Source organism: Ornithorhynchus anatinus, chromosome 16, assembly GCF_004115215.2.
Source record: "Ornithorhynchus anatinus isolate Pmale09 chromosome 16, mOrnAna1.pri.v4, whole genome shotgun sequence".
Taxonomy (NCBI): domain Eukaryota; kingdom Metazoa; phylum Chordata; class Mammalia; order Monotremata; family Ornithorhynchidae; genus Ornithorhynchus; species Ornithorhynchus anatinus.
The window spans coordinates 35,299,001-35,326,007 of record NC_041743.1 but is presented as its reverse complement, the minus strand read 5'-3'; the positions used below and the strand labels follow the sequence as shown (position 1 = coordinate 35,326,007).

The following is a 27,007-nucleotide window of genomic DNA, read 5'->3' as shown; positions in this document are numbered from 1 at the left end:
TAAAATACGGGCATTCATCTCAATGGGAAAAACCTGGCTCTTATGAACAGCAACAGCATTTAGTGAGAATACCAGTGATATATGAGGGATTGGACAAAATGGGGAAGCAGGGAAAGAAGTCCACTGAAAAATGCCGTCCACTGTCAAAGTGAAATAGTAGTAATTCCCCTTTGGGGGAGTGGAGGGGGAAAACACCTCACCAAACTGCAGCAGGATTTCTTCTTCTTCTGCAGACAACTCAACAGTGTATACTTATAATTGTTACCCATCAATCAATTGCACTTATTGAGCACTTACTCTATGAACAGAATACTGTACTAAGCACTTGGGAGTGTCATACACCAGAATACCGATTGTGGGGATACTCACTCACCCAGTACTGCACACACCAGAGGACGGCACGGGAGGTTCTTGTCAGCTGCTTTCTTCCTATGTCTCATAGGCTTTGAATGCGCAGAGATAAAAGGGGGAAAAAAAAAAATCAGCAGAGTCCTTCAGTGATGTACAAATAAAACTACTCCTGCAGGGCTTCCCCCTTTTGTTCACGGTATTTTCTTTCTAATTCTCTCCTCAGGTTCCCCTGGGAAACTGAGACTGAAAGGTAGCTCAAAGCACAATGACAATAGGAAAGGGCTCACTGCTGGTTATGGGGGTGGGGGTCAGGAGGTGGGCTGAAAGTAAGGAAGAATGAGACCCACTGTTAGTTTGAAGCACCCATCCGGAGAAATGAACAGTCAGAGGGTCCTACTTATGCCATCCCTTTAACGGACACCCATCATTGGAGGAGTGGGGCATTCAGGGGTAGTGTGGCAAATCTTTCAACCCAAATCTCACACAGATTCTCTCCATTCTCCTGCCTGGCTATTGGGAAATTCACTAGATCTCCAAATGCCCATCTCTCAATTTCTCCGATAAGAAGAATGAGTAAACTTGATTTAACCAATAATTGGACAGACAGTAATTTGAAGAGGAAGGATTGTGAATCGTTGCCTCTATAAATATGGTAAACCCAGGTGCAATGAAAATGCCGCTTGGTTTTAAGTGTGAAAAATCTTCATTGCCTTTATGTCCTCCTAACGCACCGCACTGCTTCAGGAAAAACCAGCCTCCAAAGAGAGTGCTGATGGGGAAGCCCAGAGCTAGAAATTGGAAAGAACAAATGAAGGGGCTCCTTTCACCAACCACAACCATCAGGGAGGCAGCATGATCTAGAGGAAAGAGTATGGGCTTGGGAGTCAGCAGACCTGCGTTCTAATCCCAGCTCTGCCACCTGCCTGCTATGTGACCTTGGGCAAGTCTCAACCTCTCTGAGCCTCATTTTCCTCACCTATAAATGGGAATTAGAGCCTATTCCCTCCTAGACTGTGAGCCCCATATGAAACTGGGATTGTGTCTGACTTGATTATCTTTTAAGGACTTACCAAATATCATAATCATTATTAAAGTCCTTTTCTCTCTTTCCCCACTGTAGGGAGGATCTCATTGGCTCATCAGACCATCAGACCCAGCTCATGAGTCACCTACCTCACTACCAAAGCCCCTCCTAATTGGACACTACCAGGTGAAGAGAAAACTACCAAACCATACCCTCTCACTCCCAACTATCACCATTCTTTCTTCACTATCTCAAATTTTCTTTAAAAGCAAGAAATATGCACCAGTGGCCATACCCACCATTCTATGTAGGTTGACTCGAAAATTCATGTTGTCGTCATGCAAAAATGCATTAGCATATTGATCCTAGTTTTAAAAAAAGAGAGAGAGATGTAAGAAGCACATTCAAGACAAGCAGTCTCACTACTCCTGAGCCTTCCCTAAGATCCCCAGGTCTTAAGAGGATCCCCAGGTCTTAAGAGCTTTCTAAGACCAACAGAGGAAATAAATGGCATAGCTCAGCTTATTTCCTTCAGATTCAGGTCACCCTTCTGCTTGGAGGTTTAGCTTGAGTTTCCTTCCCTGTGACCTTAACAGGCAGAGAAATTCTGCTTCTTGGTGAGAACTAGGAGGAATAAATATTCCCACACTGTTCTGGGACCCAAGGATCTGCCTGTGACGGGAAAGGGAAAATCAACCAGGGACTGAAGAAGTTGGGAGCAAGTTCAGCCATAACTGTACTACCAGGATGCAGATTTGTCTGCTCAGATACCTTCAAGGTTTACCTCCTTCCCTTCACCCTCCATTCCAATCACCACTAAAATCCCAAAGGGGTTCTAGAGTTCACAGAGGAAGTCATTTCTCTCGGGCTTCCTCCTGGCTCCTTCTAAGGAGTCCACACAACACTCCTTCCTGAAAAGATAGTTCCTATATGTAACAATTCTTCCTGAAGAGATGGCATGTTGACTCACCAATCAATCCATGGAATTTATTGAGCTTTTACTGTGTGCACGGCACTGTTACTAAGCATTCAGGAGAGTGCAATATAACAGATAGACACGTTGCCTGCCCACAGAGTGTTCACCAATTATGGAAACTATCCCCAGAATGTTGAGGAGCATTTTAAAGACATGTTTTGAAATAATGTTGGAGTAAGTATGCCAAACTTGCTGCTGACCAAGATAGCTCTGGTAGCCAACACAATCTGCCAAGCCCTGAGCCATTGTGAGATCTGTCTAATGTCTCTGAATACATGACTCCTATGGCTAAAAGCAGCAGGGACTGTGCTTCTCTGAGGTTTCTGGTTGCAGTGTGAGAGTTGGCGACATCACTGGAAAGTCCTGAGCGACCTCTTTGGGGATGAAGCGGCATGGCTTAGTGAATATAGCAGAGGCCTGGGAGTCAGAAGGACCTGGGTACCAAACTCAGCTCTGCCACTTGTCTGCTGTGTCACCTTGGGAAAGTCATTTAACTTCTCTGTGCCTCAGTTAGCTCATCTGGAAAATGGGGATGAGGACTGTGTGCCCCATGTGAGATATGGACTGTGTCCAACCTGATTATCTTGAATCTACCACCATACTTAGTACAGTGTCTGGCACACAGTAAGCGCTTAATACCATAAAAAAATTACAATCCCTAACTCTTAATCCCTCCTATTTCCCCTGAACACTGGCCAGGCTTGAAAATCAAGTTGTTCTATTAATAACAATAATAATGTGTCGAGCACTGTTCTAAGCGCTGGGTGACCTTGAGCAAGTCACTTAAACTCTCTGAGCCCTAGTTTCACATCATCTGTAAAATGGGGCTCTAATGGACTGTGAGCTCCATATCGGGCAGGGACTGTGTCCAGTTAGATAATCCTGCATCTACTTCAGTGTTTAGTACCTATTAAATACTTAATAAAATACATTAATTTTTGTTTGCTTTTTTAAAGATGAGAAATCCCGGGCTATACCAACCAAAGAAGCTCCCAGGCAAGGGAGGGCTTCTCTCCGCCAAAGGAGAGGAGACTCAAAGACATCAAGAATTTGCAAACTCACAACCAATCAATCAATTATTGATGGGCCTGAAAAACCCACTAATCTTGATCTAAGGGAAGGGGAACAAAATCGTTGAGCAACATCAATATTGTGACTTCCTAGATGTCTACAGCAAAGCTTTAAAGGCTTCTGGAAGCCAGGTGGAAGGGGCAGGGCAGAACTGCATTTTATCGCCTTCCAGATTCTACTGCCAGAGTCATGGGAGCAGGATTTGGCCAGACATCAAGCAGAAACCTTATAATGATAATAATATGGTATTTGTTTAGCACATACTATATGCCAAGCATTGTACTAGGCACTGGGGAGGGCAGGGTGAGGCGATAACAGCAAATTGGGTTGGACCCAGTCCCTGTCCCACACGGGGCTCACAGTCTTAATCCCCATTCTACAGATGAGGCAACTGAGTCACAGAGAAATGAAGTGATTTGCCCAAGGTCACACAGCAGACAAGTGGCAGAGCCGGGATTAGAACCCATGTTCTTCTGGCCCCCAGGCCCATGCTCTATCCACTAGGCAATGCTGCTACTCCTGGGTGCACTCCCAGCCCTAAGGGATCACCACCAGCCTTCTTGGTGCTGGGAGGGAAAAATGATGCGGATGGATTGTTGGGGCAAGCTGAAGTTGCCCTTCTTGCTAAAGGTCTTCATTAATGAGGGTGACCCAAGTCTTTGAATGGAGTTCTAGCTAGTCTCACAGGCAGCTGTGGGTCCTACTCATTAGACAAACACCTCCCCTTCTTTGGCCTGAAATTCTGATTTCACAGGGGACTTTGAAATTAATTCAGTGAGTTACTGATTCCCCATCACCCCCCATTTGGCAACTGGGGCTCCGCTCCTAGGGGTGCCAACTGCAGGCAGCAGCCCTGGGCCAGAAAATTGAGGGATATTTATAGAGTGCTTACTGTGTGCAAAGCACTATACCATGCACTTGGAAGGACACAATACTGAGTTGGTAGACGTGATCCCTGCCCACAAGAGGAATAGTCTAAGGGAGTGATAGACATTAAGAGGAAATAAGAAGAGTATAAGGATATGTATATACGCACTGTGGGGCTAGGGTGAGTATCAAAGAGCTTAAGGGGCTTATAGCCAAGTGCATAGTCATCAGAGAGGGGAGAGAGGATAAGGGAAATGAAGGCTTAGTTGGGGAGGCCTCTTAAAGGAGATGTGATTTTAGGAGGGTTTAGAAGGTAGGGAGAGTGGCAGACTGTCGGGTAAGAAGTGGAAGGGAGATCCAGGCCCAAGGAGGATTGTGAGCAGGGGGTCATTGGTGGGAAATAGTGGAACACCCTCTTCCAATCTTGGGATTCATAAAGGCAAGATCAAAGTGAGAGAGGGAAGAGCACAGAGGAAGACTGAACAATGGAGGAAGAGAGAAATGGAGCCAGAAAGACAAAATAGGCGACTGAGTCCAAAGTGCAGACTGGAGAGACATGAGCCAAATGCAGAACAAACCTACCTCTGCGATGCACGTGAGAATGATCAGGCAAAGCTTGCCACTGTGCAGTCGGTGCTCATCTGCAAAGCAAACAACAAACCTCCACTTCAGTGAGGTGCCCAAAGCCACTGGTCAGCACCCCCAACCATCCCCAGAGGAGGTGAACACCTGTAGGGACTTTAGGGGCCAAAGTCATTTCTTCACATCTTAAACAGAGAGCCCTATTCGAGTTTTCTCCCTTACAGTCGGGGAGAGAAGACCTGTGCCTGCTAAGTCAGCTCCTGGGTATTCTTTACTTACCATTTTAGGCCTAGAGATGCTCAGAATTTCATTCACTGCAATCTAGGGAGAAACAGTGTGGCCTAGTAGGTAGAGCATGGGTTTGGGAGTCAGGAGGACCTGGATTCTAATACCAGGTCCAACACTTTTCTGCTGTGTAACCTTGAGCAAGTCACAACTTCTCTGGGTCTCAGTTACCTCATCTGGAAAATGGGAAATAAGACTGTGAGCCCCAAGTGGGACACACACTGTGTCCAACCTGACTGGCTTGTATCTACCTAAGAGCTTAGTACAGTGCCTGGCATATAGTAAGTGCTTAAAAATATCATTTTTTAAAAAATCCCTCTCCAAGATTTGCAGCAAAAGCTCTGACCCCATCTAGAGAGTTACTTTTCAAACCTTTGCAGCCCCAGAGTCCCTGAGTGAACACAATCACCTCTGGGCACATTGGTACTTAACAGCACTTAGCTTTCAAAGACTTGTAGTGCTTGGTGGACACCATAAGAAATTTCCAATTTAGGCTGCAAGCACTCAGTTTCCACCTACAGAAACTCAAGCAGAAAGACTGAAGGGCTGACCCACGGCAAACGGGACAAATAAAATCCTCCTCCTACTAAGTTATGCTACCTCTGGACCTTGCTCTGTATTCCCTGGGAATCCCACCTGGAGCTTCTGAGCCTGCTCTTTTCCCTCCAGGCAAATCATCTCTCTTCCTGCTTGGTCTGAGGAGGGAGGGGCGGGGACGTGGTTGCCAGACCAGATATAGCTCTCTACTATAGCTTGTTAGAAGAAATGCTAAAGATCATCACGTCCAAAAAATATATACAGGGGTCAGGACGGGAAATATACCAAACTCTACACGACAGACAGCCTCTTCTGGCTCCCCAAAGCAACAGAACACCAGGACTGTACTGCTCTGCTCTCTGGGTGAGCCTTCCAACCTAAAGCCCTTGCGTTCTCTCTCTGTTACTCCTCCCCACAACTTTCTCTCCCCCTTTCTATCCCCCCCTCTTTCAAATGAGAAATTGAGGTGTCCCAGGCAGGACGGAGTTCTAAGAGAGATACTCTCACCCATTCTTCACAACCCAACCCAAAGCCAGCTGAAGGACAGCACACATGAGAACCACACATCTTTGGGAAGCAAGGTTCGAGATGCATTTCAGCATCTCTCCTCTTGACCACCAAGTCAGGTGTAGGCACCAGCGGTTGGGATGCATTTTCCCCCAGTCAGACAAAACCCATTTTCCGAGTAAATGCTTCCTTCAAAGTTTAAATGATAGGTCAGAATGAAGGCATAAATCATGCTTCAAAGGTGGTTACAAAAACCCCACTAACTCTAACCTTTCTCAATGAGCCATGGTTGCCTTCTAGCAAAGCCAGCACCTGGACAGGCCCTTGAGCAGGCAGGAAAAAGAGCATATGCTTGCCGATCCAGGGAGCCAGTTTCTCCTCAGACCATTCACTCCTCCCATGGCACTCCATCTTCAAATCCCTTTCTCTGTTGCAGCTGACCTTAATTAATGGAATGGGTGCTAATTGAGAACTTACTGTGTGCAGAGCACTATACTGGATACTCTAGACCTGCAGAGAGCGTATGGTCCTACCTGCTAAGGACCGTCCACTCAATTCAACAGGCCCAGGCTACAGCTGGTTCTGGGCTCTGCCTCCCATTTTATGGATCTCATTGTGATTGGGGCCAGAACCTTATATAACCATTAAGGCTAGTCAGAAATATTTTTAGGAACTGGAAGTTGTGATCAGTTTCCAAAAGGGGAAGCAGTAGCCTCATGAAACTGATACACAAGAGACTTGTTATCCTCTCCCGGGCTGGATCACATTTGCTGCTTCCTGAGGTTTCTCCTGAGGTTCGGCCATCTCGTTGGCTCTCAGGAGCTCGTTCTGGGCTCTGATTCCATAATACTGTCAATATTTCTGCGGTGCCCTGCTCACCCTGCCCCTTCTAGGGGAGAGCTCTCAGGAGTTGCATGGGAGACTGTATGGTCATGTGGGAGTGAAAGAGGGAGAGACCCTGAAGGAGATCTTTGCAGCACAGACTAGCAAAAGCGTTCCCTGTGTCTCCTGCCCCCTACTTCTTTTGGAAGTAATAATTATCCTTCAGTTTGCACTTTCCCTTCAACCCACAGCCAGGGATTCTTTAGCAGCTCAAACTCTCTAGAGCCCATCCTTTTCCATTCCCACCCTCAGAGGCCACTCAAGTCTGCTCCCCACATCGCAGAAGGGGCCTTCTTGTCCTTGTCCCTCACAACTCTAACCTCCTCCTCCTGGACCCTCCTCCTTGAAGCCACTCCTGTCCTTCAGGATCCTAGCTGAAATACTGCAGGACTCCAAGGATGCCAGGGTACTCTAGTGAAGAGTAGCCCAGGTGGTAAAACAACCTTGGCTATTGATTCCGAGTGATACTAAAGCAGCCTGCCTGGCCAGCTGTTTCTCCACTGGAAAAGTATGGTGATGATACCAGAAGCCAACGAGGGAAGGCTAAAAATCTTGAGGAGCCAAGGTTTCATTCAGGTGGTGTTATTGTGAATAATAATAATAATAATGGTGGTATTTGTTAAGCGCTTACTATGTGCAAAGCACTGTTCTAAGCGCTGGGGTGATACAGGGTGATCAGATTGTCCCACATGGGGCTCACAGTTTTAATCCCCATTTTACAGATGAGGTATCTGAGGCACAGAGAAGTTAAGTGACTTGCCCAAAGTCACACAGCTAGCAAGTGGCAGAGCTGGGATTCGAACCCATGACCTCTGACTCCCAAGCCCACGCTCTTTCCAAGTGAATATCCTTACTGTATTTGTTAAGCACTTACTGTGTGTCAAATCCTGTGCAAAACATGAGGTTATGAAAAATTATCAGTTATGAAATGAAGGCAATCATTCATAGCAGAGGAGTACAAGTTCATTCCTGCAATACTCTTTTTGAAGTGTGCTCTTAAATCCACTGCATTCTCTTATGAAGAAAAAAACCTATTTTCCAAAAATCTGAAAATTTGGGATAGGGTAGGCCTTTCTCTCTCTCTCTATCCCCCCCAAATCCCAAGAGTCTATGTTGAAGGATGTAGGGAGACTCCTGAGAGAGTAAATCCACATAATTCAGTCAGATAAGCTAAGTCCTCTCCAAACCCCATGCCCACCAGAGAAGAATGGCTACTGTAGGAACAGAGGCTTCCTTTGATTTTCATCTCACACTGCCCACCTCCTAACCCAGAGGTCTCTGACTCTCTGCAAATGACGGATTTCTGACTGGTGATAACTAAGTTCCCAGGGGGAGGCGTGGGATGAGGGGGTACAAGTAGGGAGGAGGTGCATTGGAGCCTGCTCTCTCTACCCCTCCCACACAGAGTTCACAGCTAGTTACGCACACCTCCCGGCTACACACAGGCAGATTATCATCCCAAACCAAATTTCCTCCAGTCTCTTTTCAGCTCCAGGTCTCCTAAAAGCTACCTAATCGCCATCTGGCCATGAGAAATCGCTTCACCTCCCTAGGAATTGGGGCATCGCCCTCCCTTGAAAGCCTTGATGGACAGAGGCTCAGATTGATTAGTGCTGCCCTTCAGACACCGATCAGCAACTACCCGCCCCATCTCTGCTTGCTCCACATGGCTCCAGCCTCAGCATCCACCTTACCTTTTGTGTCCTGCATGACGATCGAGCTGTACTTTAGGAAGGTTATCAGCAGGTTACTGGTCTGCACATCTGCATCCAGCGGGAGTTCCACGGAGCTTATAACTGGAATAGAGCAAATACAGGGCCCTTACCACACTGCCTTCTCTCCATCTGGCCTATGGCTCCCCAAGGAGCCTAACAGAGTCCTCGCACACCCCATTTAGGCCTGCAGGATCCTGGGAGCCTACTTAGAAGCAGCATGGCCTAGTGGATAGAGCATTGGCCTGGGAGTCGGAAGAACCTAGGTTCTAATCCCAGCTCTACCCCTTGTCTGCTGTGTGACCGGAGCAAGTCATTTCACTTCTCTGTGCCTGTTATTTCATCTGTAAAATGGAGAATAAGGCTGTGAGCCCCACGTGGGACAGGAACTGTGTCCAACCTGATTTGCTTGTATCTACCCTAGTACTCAGTTCAGTGCTTTGCACATAGTAAAGTGCTTTAAAAAATACCATCAGAAAAAAAAAGAACAAAGGGGTGCCACTAAGTTGACAGTGGTGAAACAATAAATCTGCTTCCAATAAACCTGGAAGGGGCTGTCAGGCCAGCCTGGGGAGATACGGGTAATCAGGCTTATCCCAGTGGCCACTGTACACCAAAATAACTCAGAGATAGGAACTACCCTCCCAGGTCATGGCCCAGTCAGAACTGCAGGTCCCCATACAATAAACCTCTGCAGAATTGAGCCATAAGAGAGGGTAATCTGGTTGACAAATTTCCAGGTTCCTGGGGCTCTGAGTCAAACCCAGGACACCTGACTTAATACTCTTTCCCCACTTAGTTTATTTCTGGAAGGCTCCCGAGCGGCACCAGCATACCATGGGAGCCTAAGGCTCTCTCGTGTCTGCTACAATCCTGCACCCATGCAGACTTGGTGGAGTTAGGGATATTACTCATAATATGTATTCATAGCCTTAATGGTTCCCTCTAGAGCTGTTCTGATGTATGCAGAGAACGTTTATTAACAATGGAAAACATTTGCATATTATAGATCCATAATACCCAGCAAGCACAGCAAAAATCCTTATGAGAAAAAATTAACACACCCAACCTTTGGCTGTTTTCCCACAGTTCAGCCCCCAAGAACTAATAAAAGCCAAATATATTTTTATGTTGAAACACTAAGAGGCCTTAATTCATGCTATGGGTTAATGGCCTGAGAGCTTATTTTAGACTGTGAACCTGTTCTTAAGCAGAGAGCACACAAAACATCCAACACAAAAAGGCACCCAACTGGTGAGTGAAATTTTCTTTCTTTCCTGTGCACAAATTTGAAAACTGCTTCATAAATACATACGAAAATATAGTTGTAGGTATTTTAAGTTTATGTAAAAATCCCTTCTTGTTACAAGGCAAAGTTGTCAAATGTCAGGTCTGATCTGGGAATCAATGTTATAGCTAAATGATGCATTCTTTGAACACACGGCATCCACTGACATATCTTTAAATATAGCACTGCAGCCCCAGCACCATGATAATTAAAAACTTTTTTTTTTAATTTTAAATAGTTCTACAGTGCTTATGACCCTTATAGGGTAAGAAAGACAGCCAGAAGAGGGAAGGAAGGAAGCAACGGAGGGTAGACACATCAAAAAAAAATCTTAAAAATGCAAATCTCCCAAAACAACTGGCTGGTCTTTGGCTCCAAAATCTCCACAGCAGCCTCTGCGGAGACAGCGTTTGCCATGCCGGTTTTAAGTGGGATGATTTGCTCTTCGCATTAAAAAAATAAAAAAAAATCTTCATTGTAGGTAAACACGCTCCCTGCCAGTTGCATAATCAAGTGTGTGGGAGGGAACGATCGGGTGAGAACGTTCTCAGTGAACAGTTTGAAAAGGAGTTCTCTGAAGCCCCCGAAACCTTGGTCTCACACAGAATTCAGATATAGTCATGGATATGTAGTCTATATATTTTACAAAGGCTTTTGATATCCATGGTAACCAGGCAGACTTCTTCCTTAAGGAGAAAGAACAGCCTTCTGCTGGGATATTCGGTGACCTGAAAAGCAGAGACAAGTGGGTAATCCTCCCTCCTTGCCTTTTCTCGCTAAGATATTGGGAACTTGGTTCTTTCCATTTCAAGCCATTCTGTTTTGCTCCAACATCAGTGCATATCTCCTCTTCTCCCAAAACCACACTTCCACTTACTCGATCTGTGAAGCCTCAAGCTGCTACTGGGACAGGTGTTATATAAATAACAAGCGGGGAGGAGTGGGAAAGGAATTCTCTTCCAACATAGGTCGGTGGAGCCAGTACAAACCAGACTGCCTAAGGTTTGAGAAGAGTTAATCAAAGTTGGTTTTAGACTTCTTCCACTTTTCTCCCTAAAATGACGGCAATGTTTAAGGCAGGAATCTCAGATTAATGAGACTGATTTTTACAAATATAAATGCCCTAGGTACTCAGCCAAACACATTCTGTTTAAAATGCCACTTGGGTTCCTCGGGTCAATATTCACCGTTTTAGGCAAAACTTGAAATTTTCTTTTTCATAGAGAATAAGAATTGTGGTACTTGTTAAGCATTTATTATGTGCTAAACACTGTACTAAGTGTTGGTTAAAGACGAGATTCTCAGGTCTCATATGAGGCTCACAGTCTAAGAAGGAGGGAGAACAGGTATTGAATCCCCATTTTGTAGATGAGGGAACTGAGAAGGTAAGCGACTTGCCCAAGGAAAAGGAAGAAAAGGCTCTAGAGCCATGAGTAAATCCTGTTTCCCCACCATATTTTCCCTCCGCATCATCCCTCCACATGGAGAAGCAGTGTGGCCTAAAGGAAAGATCACAGGCCTGGGACTCAGGGGACCTGGGTTCCAATCCGAGCTCCACCATTTACCTGCTCTGTGACCTTGAGCAAGTCACTTAACTTCTCTGTAACTCAGCTCCTTCATCTATATCATGTGGATGAAATCCCTGTTCTCCCTCCTACTTAGACTGTGAGCCCCATTTGGGATGGGCACTATGTCTAATCTGATTGTATGTACCCCAGCAGCGCACTGCTTGGCACATAATAAGAGCTTAAATACCATAACTATTATTATTTCTATCATTTAGTCAACCACCCAGACAGTAGTACAACCTTGAGTCACAGCCCACCAGAACAGTCAAAAGGCAAAGTAAGCCTCATAGAAATGAATTTGTTCCATTTAAGCTCCCTCTCCAGTGTAAGAGTGATAGACTCTCAAGCTATAGCAGGCTTCAAAGCTACTTATCCACCTGGCTCTTCTGCTGGAAAAGTCTTCTCGTGGCCTGATTTTCCTATAGCTTCCTTTTGGGTCTTTCCCAGAGAACGGTGCGATTTAGAAGTGGGATCACTCCAAATTGTGCTTTGTTCTCCCACACCGCCCACCTAAATGCTCCCTCCAAGGAGTTAGAGGCTACCTTTCATTTGAGCTTGGGAGTCTCTCCCTCCGGAAGGCAAATGTCCGGTACTTTAGCCGTACTCAGCATCCCAAGGCAGATCAGTCCCACAGGACCCAGGACTCACCATCAGAAGAAGGAGGTGTGGTCCCGAGAGGCGTGACAGGTGTGGTGGGAACAGGGCTGCTCGGGGTTGTCACCAAGCCCATTTCAGGATGGCTCTGGAGGAAGACACAGGATGCTGACTACACATGAAACCCTTCTCTCCCCGAGAATGCCCCCCTCCCCATCCTCCTCCGGGGTTCATGCTCCTCTTATTTGACCAATAAAACTTCAAGGGGGGATTGCGACTCTTCCAAGTTCCACACTGGGCTAAGTTCAATAAACACTAATTACAAGCCGTGGGTACACATTTCTTTCCCAGCACTAGCATTTCCCAAGAGATGTTCTTTACCCCAGCCTCTCAGCACAAAGCACACCAATATAAGCAAAATGATGAAAAGGCAAAAAAAGATCTTCCAAGAGGCCAAAACCTGCCTGTCCAACCCACGTCACTTTTTCAAATAGCTACAGGACTCACCCAACTCAGGAAGCTGGCTGCAATATGCTCAGGGGAGCCCGGGGGAACTTTTGAGAGAGCATGAGGGTGCCTAATTCTGCTCTGCTGACCTGCTTCTGTTGAAGCAGAGTGGTGGGAGAGAAAAGGTCCAGGGGGACTTTCAGACGGGAATGGATAAAATGGTTCTTCTGCCCAATTCCACCTTGAATCAACAAATAAGGCGAGAGTGAGGCTGGTGTCATCCACAGCCACTTCCCAGCTTACCTAAATGGCCCAAGACCAAGGTTCATTTCTCCAGCCCTTGGGATCAGAGATAAAACTTGGGGATCGGAAGAGTGAAACCCCCATTTAATCAACAGAAAAACAGCTACCACCCAAAATGATGTACTACTTTAGAGGCCCTGGTTTTGACTGTGCTATTTTGACTCATGACCTTCGGAAACACATTTTCCATGGCAATTTGTTGTGGGTTCTGGAAACAAGGGTTCTCAGAGGACACTTGATGGGTTTATTAAAAAAAAGAAACAACACATAAGCATGCTTTCCTTTTAAAAACCCTATTACATGCATATTTCAAGTAGACCGGCATCCACATAAAATCACATTATCAATTTTTTAGGAAGGCTTTCACGGTCAGCATTTGAGTTTTCAGTCTATTTCAGTCTCGCTGAAGAATATTCTTACCCAATCCAGCCCTCTTCTTTCCTTGCAACTTCTTCAACCCCTGTGTTCAACTTTCTTAGACCATTTCCTGTGCCAAAAGGTCTGTGCCCTTCTATTGTAACCTTATGCTAGATAGGATTTCCTTCATTTTCTCTTCTTGAAATTGGTGAGATCTTAGATAAGTGACTTAACCTGTTTGACCTCCTGTTGCAATTCTGCAGTGGTTTAGAGAAGTACAGCGGGAGATCAGAGAGTTGAAAAATGATACTGAAATGCAGATGAGGGGAGGATAATTCCATGGGATTTCCAGAAGCAGAAGGAAGTAATCCCAACTCAATTGGGTTAACTAGATCAGTAAACTGGTCAAAATCATTAATTTCTCATTCTACCAGTCCCATTTTCAGTAACAGATGGACCCAGAGACATTTGGGGAGAGCAGGAACCAAAAGCAATTGATGCAACTCCAAATAACTGTTATCCCCACCAGCTGATTGCAGAACAGGATTTAAACAGGCTGTTCCTAGAAAACCAAAAGCAAGTCCTGCTGGGAAGAAAACCTGCATGGATTTTAAAAAGAAAAAAAAAAGTGGAATGTCCTTTGTACCAACCTGGGCTAACACTGTGATGAAGTTCCTGTTTAAGTGAACAGCTTCGTAAAGAGCCAAAAGGATGGCCTCATTTGTCCTGGTAAGGCAGAGGGGGAGGGGAAGCAGACCAGGGTTAATGCTGACCAAAAGGGGTGGAATTTTTCCCAAACCCTACGACCAACCTTTTTTTACCCCTTGCCAATTTCCCCAGCTCTCGGATGTTCTGACGGCCACCCCATTTAGAGGCATGTAGTGTTTAAAGGCCTCCATTCCAATGACATAGGGCCAGCTTACTTGCTATGCCCCAATCTCATCTGTCTCACCGCCGATCCCTTTCCTACATCCTCCCCCAGCCAGGGACTCCCTTTCCTTCCACATACGCCAGACCACCACTCTCTCCACCGTCAAAGCATTACCAAGATCACATCTCCTCCAAGAGGCCTTCCCGGATTAAGCCCTCTTTTCCCTGGCTCGCTCTACGCACTTCTATCTTTGGCCTTTGGACGCTTGATATTCTCCCCAGCCCCACAGCACTTATGCACATATCTTTAAATTATGTTATAAATTATTTATTTGTAATAATGTCTGTCCCCCTCTGACTGTAAGATCGCTAAGGAGGGAACACGACTGATAATTCTATTGTAACATAATCTCCCAAGCTTTTAGTACAGCGCTCTGCACATATAGTAGGTGTTCAATAAATACAACTGATTGAAAACATGCAACTCCATTTCTTCAGGAGCTTTTAGATTTTCCATTCACCACCTTCTTCATCCAACCCACCCCATTTCAGTTACCTCCTTTGCTCTGGTCCTTTACACACTCTTTTTCTACAAAGTGAAGGAGGACTCTTTCCTCCATAAACCTAAAGAAAGGCTCTGGCTTCCGGTGTCCTTTCGGCCACCGATCCAGGAGAGAGACTTGCCTGGATCTGTTTCCGTTGTTATTTAAAACCCAAAACACTTTACAGTGACACCCTGATGAATCTGGATCCACTACAGATTAGCAAGAAGTGACATTTTAGACTTCACAATCCAGCTGGCAAACCTGACACTGAAGTTCAATTTGCCTGAGAGAGAAGAATGTCAGCACACTTACTGTACTGAGATTTTCTCATCAGCATCTGCTATGAACATACTGCCCACCTGTGGGAGGAGAAGAAAATTACATAGTAGCAGTTAGACCAGGAGCCACAGATTCCTCACGGCACAGGGAAGAGTTTGGGGTTTTTCCTGATCTTCTAAACTGCAAAAAAGGGTTCCGGCAAGTTGAAGGGCTTTGTGGGGGACTGAAAAGCCACTCACTTTACCAAAACAAAGGCAACTAAGAAAGGCCCTTGCGGGCAGGAACCATCAGAGCCAAAGAACATAGCGTGGCTTAGTGGGTAGATCACGGGCCTAGGAGTCAGAATGCCCTGGGTTCTAATCCCAGCTCCACCATATGGAAGTTGGGGAAGCAGCGTGGCTCAGTGGAAAAAACACCAGCTTGGGAGTCAGAGGTCATGGGTTCTCTGTCGCTTCTCAGCTGTGTGACCTTGGGCAAGTCACTTAATTTCTCTGTGCCTCAGTTACCTCATCTGGAAAATGGGGATGAAGATTGTGAGCCCTATGTGGGACAATCTGATTACCTTGTGATTACCTTGTATCTCCCCCAGCGCTTAAAACAGTGCTTGGCACATAGTAAGCGGTTAACAAATACCAACATTATTATTATTATATGTCTGCTGTGTGACCTTGGGCAAGTCCTTTCATTTCTCTGGGCCTCGGTTCCCTCATCTGTAAAATGGGGATTCTAAATGTGAGCCTCATTTGGGATATGAACTGTGTCCAAGCAACTTAACTTGTATGACCCCAGTGCTTAGAACAGTGCTGGGCCCACAGTAAGCACTTAACCCCCATTATTACTATTACTAGAAGCCATGCCATCCTAGCTCAAGTCAGTGGTCCAATCAGTCAGAGGTATTTATTGAGCATTTAATAATAATTATAATAATAATAATGGTATTTGTTAAGCACTTACTATGTGCCAAGCACTGTTCTAAGCAGTGGAGTAGATACAAGTTAATCAGGTTGGACAAAGTCCCTGTCCCACATGGAATTCATATGCTGAATCCCCATTTTACAGAAGAGGTAACTGAGGCACAAAGAAATTAAGTGGCTTGGCCAAGATCACAGAGCAGACTTGGTGGAGCCATGATTAGAAACCCAGGTCCTTCTGACTCCAAGGCCCATGCTCTAACCACCACACCACGCTGCTCCTCTACTGTGTGCAGAGTACTGCAGTGAGCTTTTGGAAGAGTACAATACAATTGGGTTGGAGACACATCACCTCAAGGAGCTTAGAGTCCAGATGAGGAGGCAGATATTAAAATAAACTACAGATATGGACATCAGTTCTGTGGGGCTGAGGGTGGGGTGACTATCAAGTGCTAAAGATTACAGATCCACCCACTTAATATGTTGTCCTTGATAAAGGCAACCAAGAATTCTGCACGAAACCTGTAGCCATTCCCCTCCTTGCAATTCAATCTCATGGTTGGGATGGTACCTTCTACCAGTCCAAACTATCCCCTCCGAACACTTAAGTAGGAACCTCTCCTCACTGAGGGTGTCCAACTCGGCATGAATCTCTCGATGTTTTCTGTCTGCACAACTCCCTGAATTAACATCCCGCATGGGCTTCCCGCCTGCCGGGTGAAAAGGTTTTTCTTTGGTTTGTTTTGAAGTTACCTGCTTTCAGGCTTCAGTGAATGTGCCATGTGTTGGTATTTAAGGATTTGATGAATGGTGATTTCAGGACCACCTGATCCTTCACCTGCATAATTTGGTTCACTTCAATCACTCAGCCTTTGTCTTTCCAGGCTGCCCAATCCTAACGTTTTTGGTCCATCCTTATTGGAATACTCCACCTCTCTGATCATCTTGGTGACCCCACTCTGAATCTGCACCAGCAGCGTGGCCTAGTGGATAGAGCATGTGCCTGGGAGTCAGAAGGTCAAGAGTTCTAATTCCATCTCCACCACTAGTCTGCTGTGTGACCTTGGGCAAGTCACTTAACTCCACCATTATGCTGGCCTTTCTGGTTGCTCCTGTCCGTGGGTTTACACCCAATGTTCCCTTTCTGGACAGTACTCGGTTCAGCACAGTGAACCTTCTCAAGCAAACCTGCTAACAGCACTTCGCTGTGGCCTCTCCCGCCTTGGCCCCTCTCATCCACACTTTCCTCCCTGCCTGGAAAGCCCTCCCTCTACAAATCTGACAGTACAGTGTTCTCCATATTCACACCAACCTTCCCCAAGCCTTCACCAGCCTTCTCCAGCACTTAGGTGCTTATTTACACCCATCCTGAGCATTTATACACACTTGCAATCCAACTATACATTCAAATCCTTCCTTTGATTGCTTTCTATGTCTCTTCCATTAAAAGGTAACTGCCCTGTGGGCAAGGAATAAGTCTTCTGATGTTTTGTATTTCCCATGTGCTCAGTAAAGAGCACTCTACACAGTGAATATTCAATAAATACTATTACTACTGCTAATGCTATAAGTACGGGGATTGGGACGCAGCATAGGCCAGTGGAAAGAGTATGGGTGTAGAAGACAGAAGATCTAGGCTCTAGTCCCAGATGTGCCACTGGCCTGCTGTGTCCTTAGGCAGGTCACTGTGCCCCAGTTTTCTCATCTGTAAATTGGGAATAAGGTATTTGCTCACCCTGCTTCTTAGATCGTGAGCGCCATACAGGACAGGAATGGTACATAATAATAACAGTAACAACAACAACAGATATTACTATTATTATTATTAAGTGATTATTATGTGTCAAGCACTTTTCTAAGCACTGGGAAAGATAGAGGATGATCAGATCACACATTCTCTGTCCCATACAGGGCTCACAATCCAAGTTAAGAAGGATAACAGGTACCTCATTTTACAGATGAGGTAACTGACACAGAGAAGTGATTTGCCCCAGGTCACACACCAGAGACATGGCAGAGCAAGGAGTAGAAGCCAGGCTGTCTGACTCCCAGGCCCATGCTCTTTCCACTAAGCCACACAGCTCTGTACAATCTGATTATCATTTTACCTACCCCAGTGCTTGGCATCTAGGAAAAATACCACCACAAGGCCCTATAATTGTTCAGAAAACATTATACAACCATCATTTCCACCTGCTTCCAGGAACTACTGAGGGAAACTATATACCCTTGTTCCCAAAGAGCAGCAGGAAAAGAATTTCCTTTCTGGGACAGGCTGGCTCCTCCCATGAGAAGCTCACTCTCTCCAAGAGTTTCCCCAGAGAGGTCAGCCTGGTCTTTCACCAAGATGGACAGAGCTAGGTCTGCTGCCCATCTCATCAGGTCAGAGTTGATTTGGGAGCTGACCCCAGAAGAATGCTTTCAAAATGCCAAAATAAAATTTCCCCACAGTCAGCTTCCAGAAGCAGCTCTCTCCAATACCTAGAAAGTCTCTTCTATCGCCAAACTTCGAGGAATGTTTTTCTGGGGGGGGGGGGGCCTCCACCAACAGAACCAATAGGAATCGCTGCATTCTGCATGATATAACAGGACACTATCCACCCTGGGTCAATCTGGATTGACCTCTGGGACTAGGATTCCTCCTAAAAAAAGGTTTGCTTGAAGACCTCGGTTCTAATTCTGGCTCTGCCACCTGTCTGCTGTGGGACCTTAGACAAGCCATTTAACTTTCCTTTACCTCAGTTACCTCACCTGTAAAACAAGGATTAAGACTGTGAACCCCATGTGGGACATGGACTGAGTCCAACCTGATGATCTTGTATCTACCCCGGTACTTAGTACAATGACTGGTACATAATAAATGCTTTACAAATACCATAAAAAAGTAGGATTTACCATATTGGTGAAGGCTGAAAAAAAGCCACTTTGATGTTCTTCTTCTTTGTCTTTGTATTGCCTGAACAAAAGAGAATTCAATTTGGATTAATTAATATGAGTATCCATGAGGTGGTAGCCATGGGGCAGGGAACATATACTGAGCAGTAGTCTCCTGAGAAAATGAGCAAAATAATCAACGCTTCTAGTGAGAGTTAGGAAGAAAAGGAAGTGGCATGGGATGGCTTGGGTTTCATTTCAAGTGGAGAAATGAGGAAATGGAATGGTTTCTCCACCAGCCCAGATTTAACTCAAAAAAAAAAAGAGTGGGATAATTTCGGATTCCCCTGAAGAAGCAACTTTCCCCACTTCAGGCACTGACTATAATTACAGCTCTAGTAGCCAGGCAGCAGATGGTTCTGGAGTAACACCACTGGACGCAGGTTTCCTTTCAGTGATGCTTAAGGAATATGGGGACCCAAAGACACCGTAACAACAAGTTTTTATTGCGGGAAGTGAAGGGGGGCAGAGTCCTAGGAAAGTGCGGCCGCCCCCCAGAGAGGGGAAGGCAACATGTCTGCCCAGCAAAAGCAGGTGGGAAGAGAGACTGAGGAAAGAACTCGAGGATTCGGCTTTAACAATATGCATCACCCACCCAGGGGAGCTGAGGGTTTGGTGACAAGGCAGTTGATTGTGGGCAAAGTCATCGAAGAGCAGGGTTGTCCTGTGGGTAGAGGTGATTGAGCATTGTTCCAGGGCCCCTGGGACTCAGGAGCTCCACCCCTCAGGGCGACCTGGACTCCAGACAGCTGCGGCCACACAGAGCGGCACATGAGAGCAGTCATGGGACCAAATCAACAGTGCTCCCTTGGCTCCTGCACACCCTAAGCTAAACCCGCTCCACTTTCCCATTTCCACACCCACTCTTTCTACACATCAACGCTTTCCAGAGGCCTCTCTCTGACTGAAGGCCCAACCTTGAGTGAGTTGCCCCAGGCCTCACACCCTAAGGAGAGCCATGTTTAAGGGCGTCGGTTGACACTCTCTGGGGTGCTCTTGCTTTGGCAGAATACGACGTAAACACGTGGATTTATTAACACTGGAAGGAGTGGTGGACAAAATTATTAGCAGGATGAACAAGGGCTTGAATTGGTTCTTGGATGAGAGATCTATAATGGGCTACCAGATGGATAGAGAAGGCAAATATAGGACTCTAAGGTTGTGGTTCATGACTAGCCAGTAGAGGATATTCTTCCAGGCATCCGGTTGCCTTTGTGAGAGGTAGAAATCTGGGCTGGATGGACCAATAATGGCTTTGCTTATGTTCAATTGAGAGAGAGTGAAAGCATCCAGACATGACTATCCGGGAGACTGACAGGATGGGGAGTGGTGTCCTCTAGACTGTAAGCTCATTGTGGGCAGGGAATGTGTTTGTTTTATTGTTATAGTGTACTTTCCCATGCGCTTAGTACAATACTCTGCACACAGTAAGCGCTCAATAAATATGACTGACTGATAAGGGTGGAGGCTCAGAGAGGAGAAAGTCATGTTCCTTCACTCATTCAATCCTGTATTTATTGATTCAGTACGTATTTAGATTTTCACTGGGGGAAAGTTAGGGCATGTTACCTACTATATCATTCTTAACATGAGGATGAATATCAAGAAGGGTGACCATCTTACTGACCATGGTAACAAAGAATGCCTGAGGAACAGCAGCAGAAGTTTGATCTGGACAGACTACTGGTCTGTCCTAGAATGGCATTTCATATCTGTTTATTTGGGAAAGGGTAGCCTGTATGACTTGAAAAGTGGGTTACTCACTCAAATTTAACATTCTTGTTGAGCAATGTACTTACCAGGGTATCTACCCTCTTCAGGTTCATATAGTCCACAGACTATCGGTACAGAAATAGCTGGCCCTTGACAATAATTTTAATTACTTTCATGAAACTATTTTAGGAATACTATACTAAAATTCTGGATAGTTTGTGTTTAGAAGGGAGGAGGGAAATCAGGGGTAAGATGCTTTTGGAAAAGGGTATATCTGCTAGTTAAAAAAGCCCAAAAAGCTATTTCTTGCAGGGGGCCAGAGGAAAGTTTAATTTCCTGGATTGACAGGAAGTTCCTTAAGACTTTGTTCAGCAAAGAGCAGATTCCCTCTTGGTCCTAGTGAAGGGACAGACTAGAAGTTTCACAAACAAGAACCCAAAAGCTAAAAAAAAACAAAAAACTTTCAAAATTGCTGTTCAGTATGGGCTACAGAGAAAACACCCCTCCCTGTTTCATTCTTAAACGATATTTAGAAAGCAGGAGTTTACTGTGTTCTTTTCTTGTTTTGTGGCATGTACATTAGAGTTTTCAAGTTAAAAGAGCATCAAGTCAAGTCATTTCAAAACAGGCAGGCATCAAATCCAGAGGCTGCTTTTTGCCCCCACACTGGTAACTCTGACTCCTACAAATCTTCAATGCCATAATGATTTGTAGTAAACACAACACAAACGGTTGGCCAATAACCTTAAAACACAACAGTGAAAAAAATTCCTGGTACTGAGCCCTATCAAGGTGAGGAACAAGCCAAAAACCAACTCCCTTCTCCAAGCTGCCAACACACTTCAAGTTATCCGGTCTATTAATTCAAAATAAATTCAAAATCACAGTTGTGAAAGTGGGCTTACCTGTTATACTCGGACAAAGCTTGAGCAATCACAAGCCCCTTCCCCTGGAGAAAGACAAGACAGCATCACCGGTGGCATCCTTTAACTGGGGCCTTCAGTCTGGAAGTTTGGGAAAACCTGATCTTGGGCACACTACTGTTAACCTCTCCTGGGCCCAAAATATGCTTCCCCAAACCTGCCCCTAAGAAGGCTATACTCAGGGCACATGCCAAATAGAGGGGAAATCCCCATGAACCTAAGTAACTTTCATTGGTGATTCCTCAGGAGAACTCATTTTCCATTCAATTCTCTCAGCATTATTAAAATAGAGTAGCAAGGGAGGAGATAAGACAGCCAACACAGAGCGGGTGGTTGGCAGTTTCGCTGGAAATATTTCTGCCTTAGATGTGCATATTGAGTTAGGAGCGTTGAAAAACGAAACCCTTCAAATGTTTCCAAAACAGAGAAGACAAGCTTCATTGGACAGAAAATGGAGGATAGGTATCTTGTAGTAAAGGCTCAAGGAAAGAGAAAGAGAAAAGGCTGAAGTAATGATTGAGGGATCCATTAACTTGCCACCTAGCCCCAGAGCACCTTGTCGCTGAGAAACAGCATGGCCTAGTGGAAAGAGAGCAGCCCTGGGAATCAGGAGATGTGGATTCTAATCCCAGCTCTGCCACTTGCCTGCTGTGTGACCTTGAGCAAGTCACCTAACTGCTCTGTGCCTCAGTTTCCTCAACTTATAATGGGGAATAAATACCTGTTCTCCCTCGACCTTAGAATGTGAGGCCAGTGTGAGACAGGGACTGTGTCTGATCTGCATATATAGCACATTATATTAGAGAAGCAGCTTAGTGGAAAGAGCACAGGCTTGGGAGTCAGAGGTCGTGGGTTCTAATCCTGGCTCCACCACTTGTCTGCTGTGTGACTTTGGGCAAGTCACTTAACTGCTCTGTGCCTCAGTTACCTCATCTGTTAAATGGGAATTGAGACTGTGAACCCCACCTGGGACAACCTGATAAACTTGTTATCTCCCCCATGCTTAGAACAGTGCTTGGCACATAGTAAGCGCTTAACAAATACCATTATTATTATTATCTACCCCAATGCTTAGTTCCGTACTTGGCACATAGTAAGAGTTTTTTAAATACCACCATTATTATATTATTGTTCTTACTGCATGGAATCAACTTTCCCAAAAACATCAACAGCTGATATGGGGAAGGAGGTTTATCCACCCAGTTTCCATCCCGTCAGCTTAAACTCAGACAGGTACATAGAACTGTGGAAAAGGACAGAGAGGAGAAGGCAAGCCAGAGACCTGCATGTGGGCATGTTACCTGACCTGCAGGTACCCAGATCTTGGATAATTATTATTAGGATAATTGGATTATTGGATAATTATTATTAGGATGCAGGTATAGATCAGGTGTGGATAAGCTCTGCTGCACCGAAGGAATGAATTTGATGCAGATATGGGACAGGTATGGTGCCAATTAGGATACCAAGTCAGGTGTCTAATTTGTGGATTCCTGGTTCCCTACTCTACATCCTAGACCACAATCCTCGCACATGCTGGGTGCTGCAGCCCACATCCTCAGAGGAAAGCATCAAATTGCTGCACCTTCTGTGTCACTTCCGATCCCAAACAGACTGGCTGATGATTCGTCTGCTGGGGAATCCTCAAAGTGGAAACATTTCCATTGCCACAAATTTTACCCATTAACCTCTAAAGGTCAGCTACCTTAAAGTTTTAGCTCCTTTCACCATGAAGGTCACATTTCCCACCTGCTGCCTACTCTGCAAAAGCCTCAGCTTTGGGTGGTGTATTTCAGAGACAAGTGACAGAAAGGAGCCTCATATCTAAGGGTTTATAGAGAGACCCATTCCCCTTTCTGCGGGGCTAAGAGAAATCAAGACTGTAGATTTCCACAGCACAATTTCAAGGGAATGGCTTCAGAGACTAGAACAAGAAAAACTAGGCAGAAAAAACCATATACTCACATTGAGGGTGGCTTCATCATCCACTATCGACAGTTTCACAATATAAGGGTTCACAGACTGTTAAACGAGAGAAGAGACACCTTTTCAGTTTGCATAGTTTAAGAAGCAAGCCCATTTATGTAGTCTAAAATGCAGAGTCAAAATCTTCCTCAGGAAGGACTAAAGTCCCCCATCCTCCCTTAAGTAAGCATGCTCCATTCAGCTGCTGACACTAACATCAAAACACCCTTTTCTGTCCTCTGTCATTTCCTCTCAGTTTAAGGAGCTCAGTGCTAGTTCAGCAGTTCAGCATGTCCTAGCTCTCTTCTACTACTCTTTTCTGGGATGAGGACTCCACAATTCTCACTTTCTCTCACAGTGTTGCTGAGACCATGGGGGTGGCTGCCACTGAAGATCGATCGCACAGCCTTCTTCCCCAGAAGTCATTATCCCTTCAAGGCTAACTGGCACTTCGGAGCCCTCTTATCCCAAAGGATCCCCCAACCATGCGACTCATCCCATGAAGGGAGTGGTTCACCCACCCATGAAACTACACTACCTTTAGGTTGGAAAGCGACAGCTGCTTAACAGCCACAAAGGACGGTTCAGAACCCTGTACCCAAATAACACTGCAGGGGGAATCTAGGGAAACAGCATGTAATTACCCAGGCTACAATCTGGCCAGGACAGTAGAATTTATCCATCGCTGATCGCAGTGCTTCCTGACGGTTCTCATCCTGGCTCACTAACTAAATGCCATCCCACGAGGTCCTCTCCTGCACACCCACCCGAGCTCAAGGCCCCAAATCTTAATTCCTCATCTGTGGTCACAGTCCCAGGCATGCTTGGGAGACTATGACTCGTTGGACCCAAAGATTCCTCAAACTTCCAAAGGCAAACTACTAAGCGGCAGGACCACCACCTGCAAGCCGAGATAGAAGACCATGACTCTTCCCCTTCACCAAACCTCCCTCCTGCAGCTCAACAATGGAGCCAGGCATGCAAAAATGCTCAAGAATTTCGATTTGGGCCCAAAAGGAGAAGGAAGTCGGTTCTCAGATGGATTATAGAACATCAAGAAAACACATCCCTAAGGGATTTGGAAGCACCCCCTGAAAAACCACTCCACCAGCCAGGACCTCAGTCCCGGAGGAAACTTCCCAGGAAATCCTTATGAATTTCATGTCCCAGGCACCTTAGTCTGGATGGAGGCAAGGGGTACCGAAAAAGAGTGGAGTTGCATTATTAGAAACTTCAATTGTTAGGGGCTTTTTATCCAAACTGAGAGCTGGCACTCAGCCCATCTGCCAATCTGGTTTCCAGAGGGCAGGCCTTTGCTGGCCCTCTTCCACTGGTCCATCATGCCACAGCAGCCAAAGAAATGCTGGGCTTCACCAGGAAGGGATGAGGAAACCAAGCCATAAGCCCAGTTATACCATCGCCATCACATTTATTCAAACACACTTCAGGGTGTCCCCCACTGAACAAAGTGCTGGGGAAAATACAATGAAAATTAGCAGTCCCGAGCTCTATTTTCTTCTGCCATAGAGCTTCCCCCAGACAACCACTAATGCTGTAAATGTAATAGTCGTATTCCTTTAAGGGGCACAATCAGGAAAAAGAGGCGCTAGAGGAGGAGTTAGGGGAATGCTTTCAGAGGAGTGTTGGGGTTGAGGGGAGAAGAGGCCTAGACCATCTTCTCCTTGGCCACACTCCAGTGAGTAGAAGAGAAGCAGCATGGCCTAATGGAAAGAGCATAGTCCTGGGCGTCATAGAACGAGTGCTCTTATCCTGGCTCTGCCACTTGGTCTGCTGTGAGACCTTAGGAAAGTCACTTAACTTCTCTATGTCTCAGTGATCTCATATGGAAAATGGGAATTAAGTCTGAGAGTCCCATGTGAAATAAGGACTGTGTCAAACCTGACTATCTAGTACCTACCCCAGCACTTAGTACAGTGCTGGCACATAAGCAGTGCTTAACAAATATCATTTAAAAAAAAAAAATCAGTCCAAGATAGTAGTTCTGGAACCTGTAGGTCCAGACAACTAGATTAGAATCTACATAATGTTTGGGGTGACATCCCAGCAGCCCAAAGGACCCATAAGCCCCACCCTTTCACCCCTCTTGTTAGGTTTCTGGCCAACCTTGGCCGGACAGGAAAGCTCAAAGCACAAACACCTGGCCCCCGCCTTGCTCCCCCTTTGCTTTCCCATCATTTCCTTAAGAAAATGATGGGAAATGATGGGAAAGAAAAGTTTCAGATGAGTTTGACACAAAGCCTTCCGGGCAAGAAAATGATAACTTGTGACTGGAAGGAAAGCCAAATAAACCTCCAAACCACTGGGAGATACTCTGCCAGTAGGCACCTGGGACTAGCCTTACTGCTGCTTTTGCCTAGGTTTCCCAGTTTGACTCAGGGAACACTTTCAGACCTTGGACTCTCCCAAGTGTTCAATACAGTGCTCCACAGCACTCAGTAAATACCACTAAGTGATTGAGAGTGCCCTCTAGGGCACACCGAGATATTTTTTAATCTACTTCAAACTTGTTGGCTTTCACTGCTTCTCAGGTTTCCTGATTCTCATACGAGAGCTGGCCTTCATAGGATGACTCTAATTTATAGGCCGCTGCCTTTTATGGATCTAAGCAGCACTTATCATTTTCATTGCCTTTCTCCAGACCATTTCCCCCCCTCCTTCCATCTTTTTAGATGAGACAACCAAAATGGAATGCATTATTCAAAGGCAGGGTGTGCCATCCATTTGTACTATGACATCCCTTCCATTAGCCCCAATTCCTTAAGGACAACCCTACACCTTATTTCCTTCTGGTATCACAGCTGGACACCCAACCTCTTCACTGCCCCCCGAGCGAGGCTACGACCAACCGCACAGCCCCAGGGGTGACGAGCCAAAAGTCCAGTCTTCCAGACACAGGCTACCTCACACTGACTTGCTAAGAATCTCCTCTGTATCGTGGAACCCAACCGCCTCATTTAATCGGCTCCATCTGGAATTTTTCACACTCTTGTCAAGTCTCCCTCCTGTTCCATGGTTACCAAGCTTCTCTAACAGCTCCTTGGGAGGGGCTTCATCAAAAACTGAAAGCCCAGATAAATGATTCCCCTGTCCTCCCTTGCCCACTCCATTAACTCTTCCAAAAACAGCTCAGGCTCCAGAGGTATCATTCGCTCCAGCAACACGATTTTCTCTGGCTACTTGGCTGTGCCTGGGCTTTCCAGCTAACACTTCAGAGGATCTGGCTGTCTCCATCTTCTAGATGAACTGAGCTGGTGCTTAGGACTGGGCCACACATCCGAGGGACTGCTGAATCAATACTAACTGATGAGGACAGGGCAACTCTGTCACATAGGGCTCAACTCAAAATATCTTCAGTGCTAGCTCGTTATGGGTGGGGAATGTGTCTGCAAATTGTTGTACTGTGCTCTCCCAAGCACATAGTACAGTGCTCTGCACATAGTAAGTGCTCAATAAATATGACTGATTTTTTCATGGTCTATCTCTTGCTATTCTGTT

At 45.7% G+C, this 27,007-nt stretch overlaps 1 protein-coding gene across 2 annotated transcripts in view; it reads right to left on the bottom strand.

The window, feature by feature from the left end:
• ARMH3 (armadillo like helical domain containing 3) overlaps nt 1-27,007 on the bottom strand; it is a 145,956-nt gene that overhangs the window by 95,934 nt on the left and 23,015 nt on the right. For both annotated transcript variants that reach the window (XM_029080907.1, XM_029080908.1), the window contains exons 9-18: nt 23,492-23,548; nt 21,509-21,552; nt 18,852-18,912; nt 15,079-15,125; nt 14,002-14,077; nt 12,299-12,392; nt 8,777-8,878; nt 4,872-4,930; nt 1,675-1,740; nt 374-443 (exon numbers count right to left, since the gene is read on the bottom strand). In XM_029080907.1, the coding sequence (XP_028936740.1) occupies nt 374-443; nt 1,675-1,740; nt 4,872-4,930; nt 8,777-8,878; nt 12,299-12,392; nt 14,002-14,077; nt 15,079-15,125; nt 18,852-18,912; nt 21,509-21,552; nt 23,492-23,548 (676 nt within the window). The remainder of the gene's footprint in view (nt 1-373; nt 444-1,674; nt 1,741-4,871; nt 4,931-8,776; nt 8,879-12,298; nt 12,393-14,001; nt 14,078-15,078; nt 15,126-18,851; nt 18,913-21,508; nt 21,553-23,491; nt 23,549-27,007) is intronic.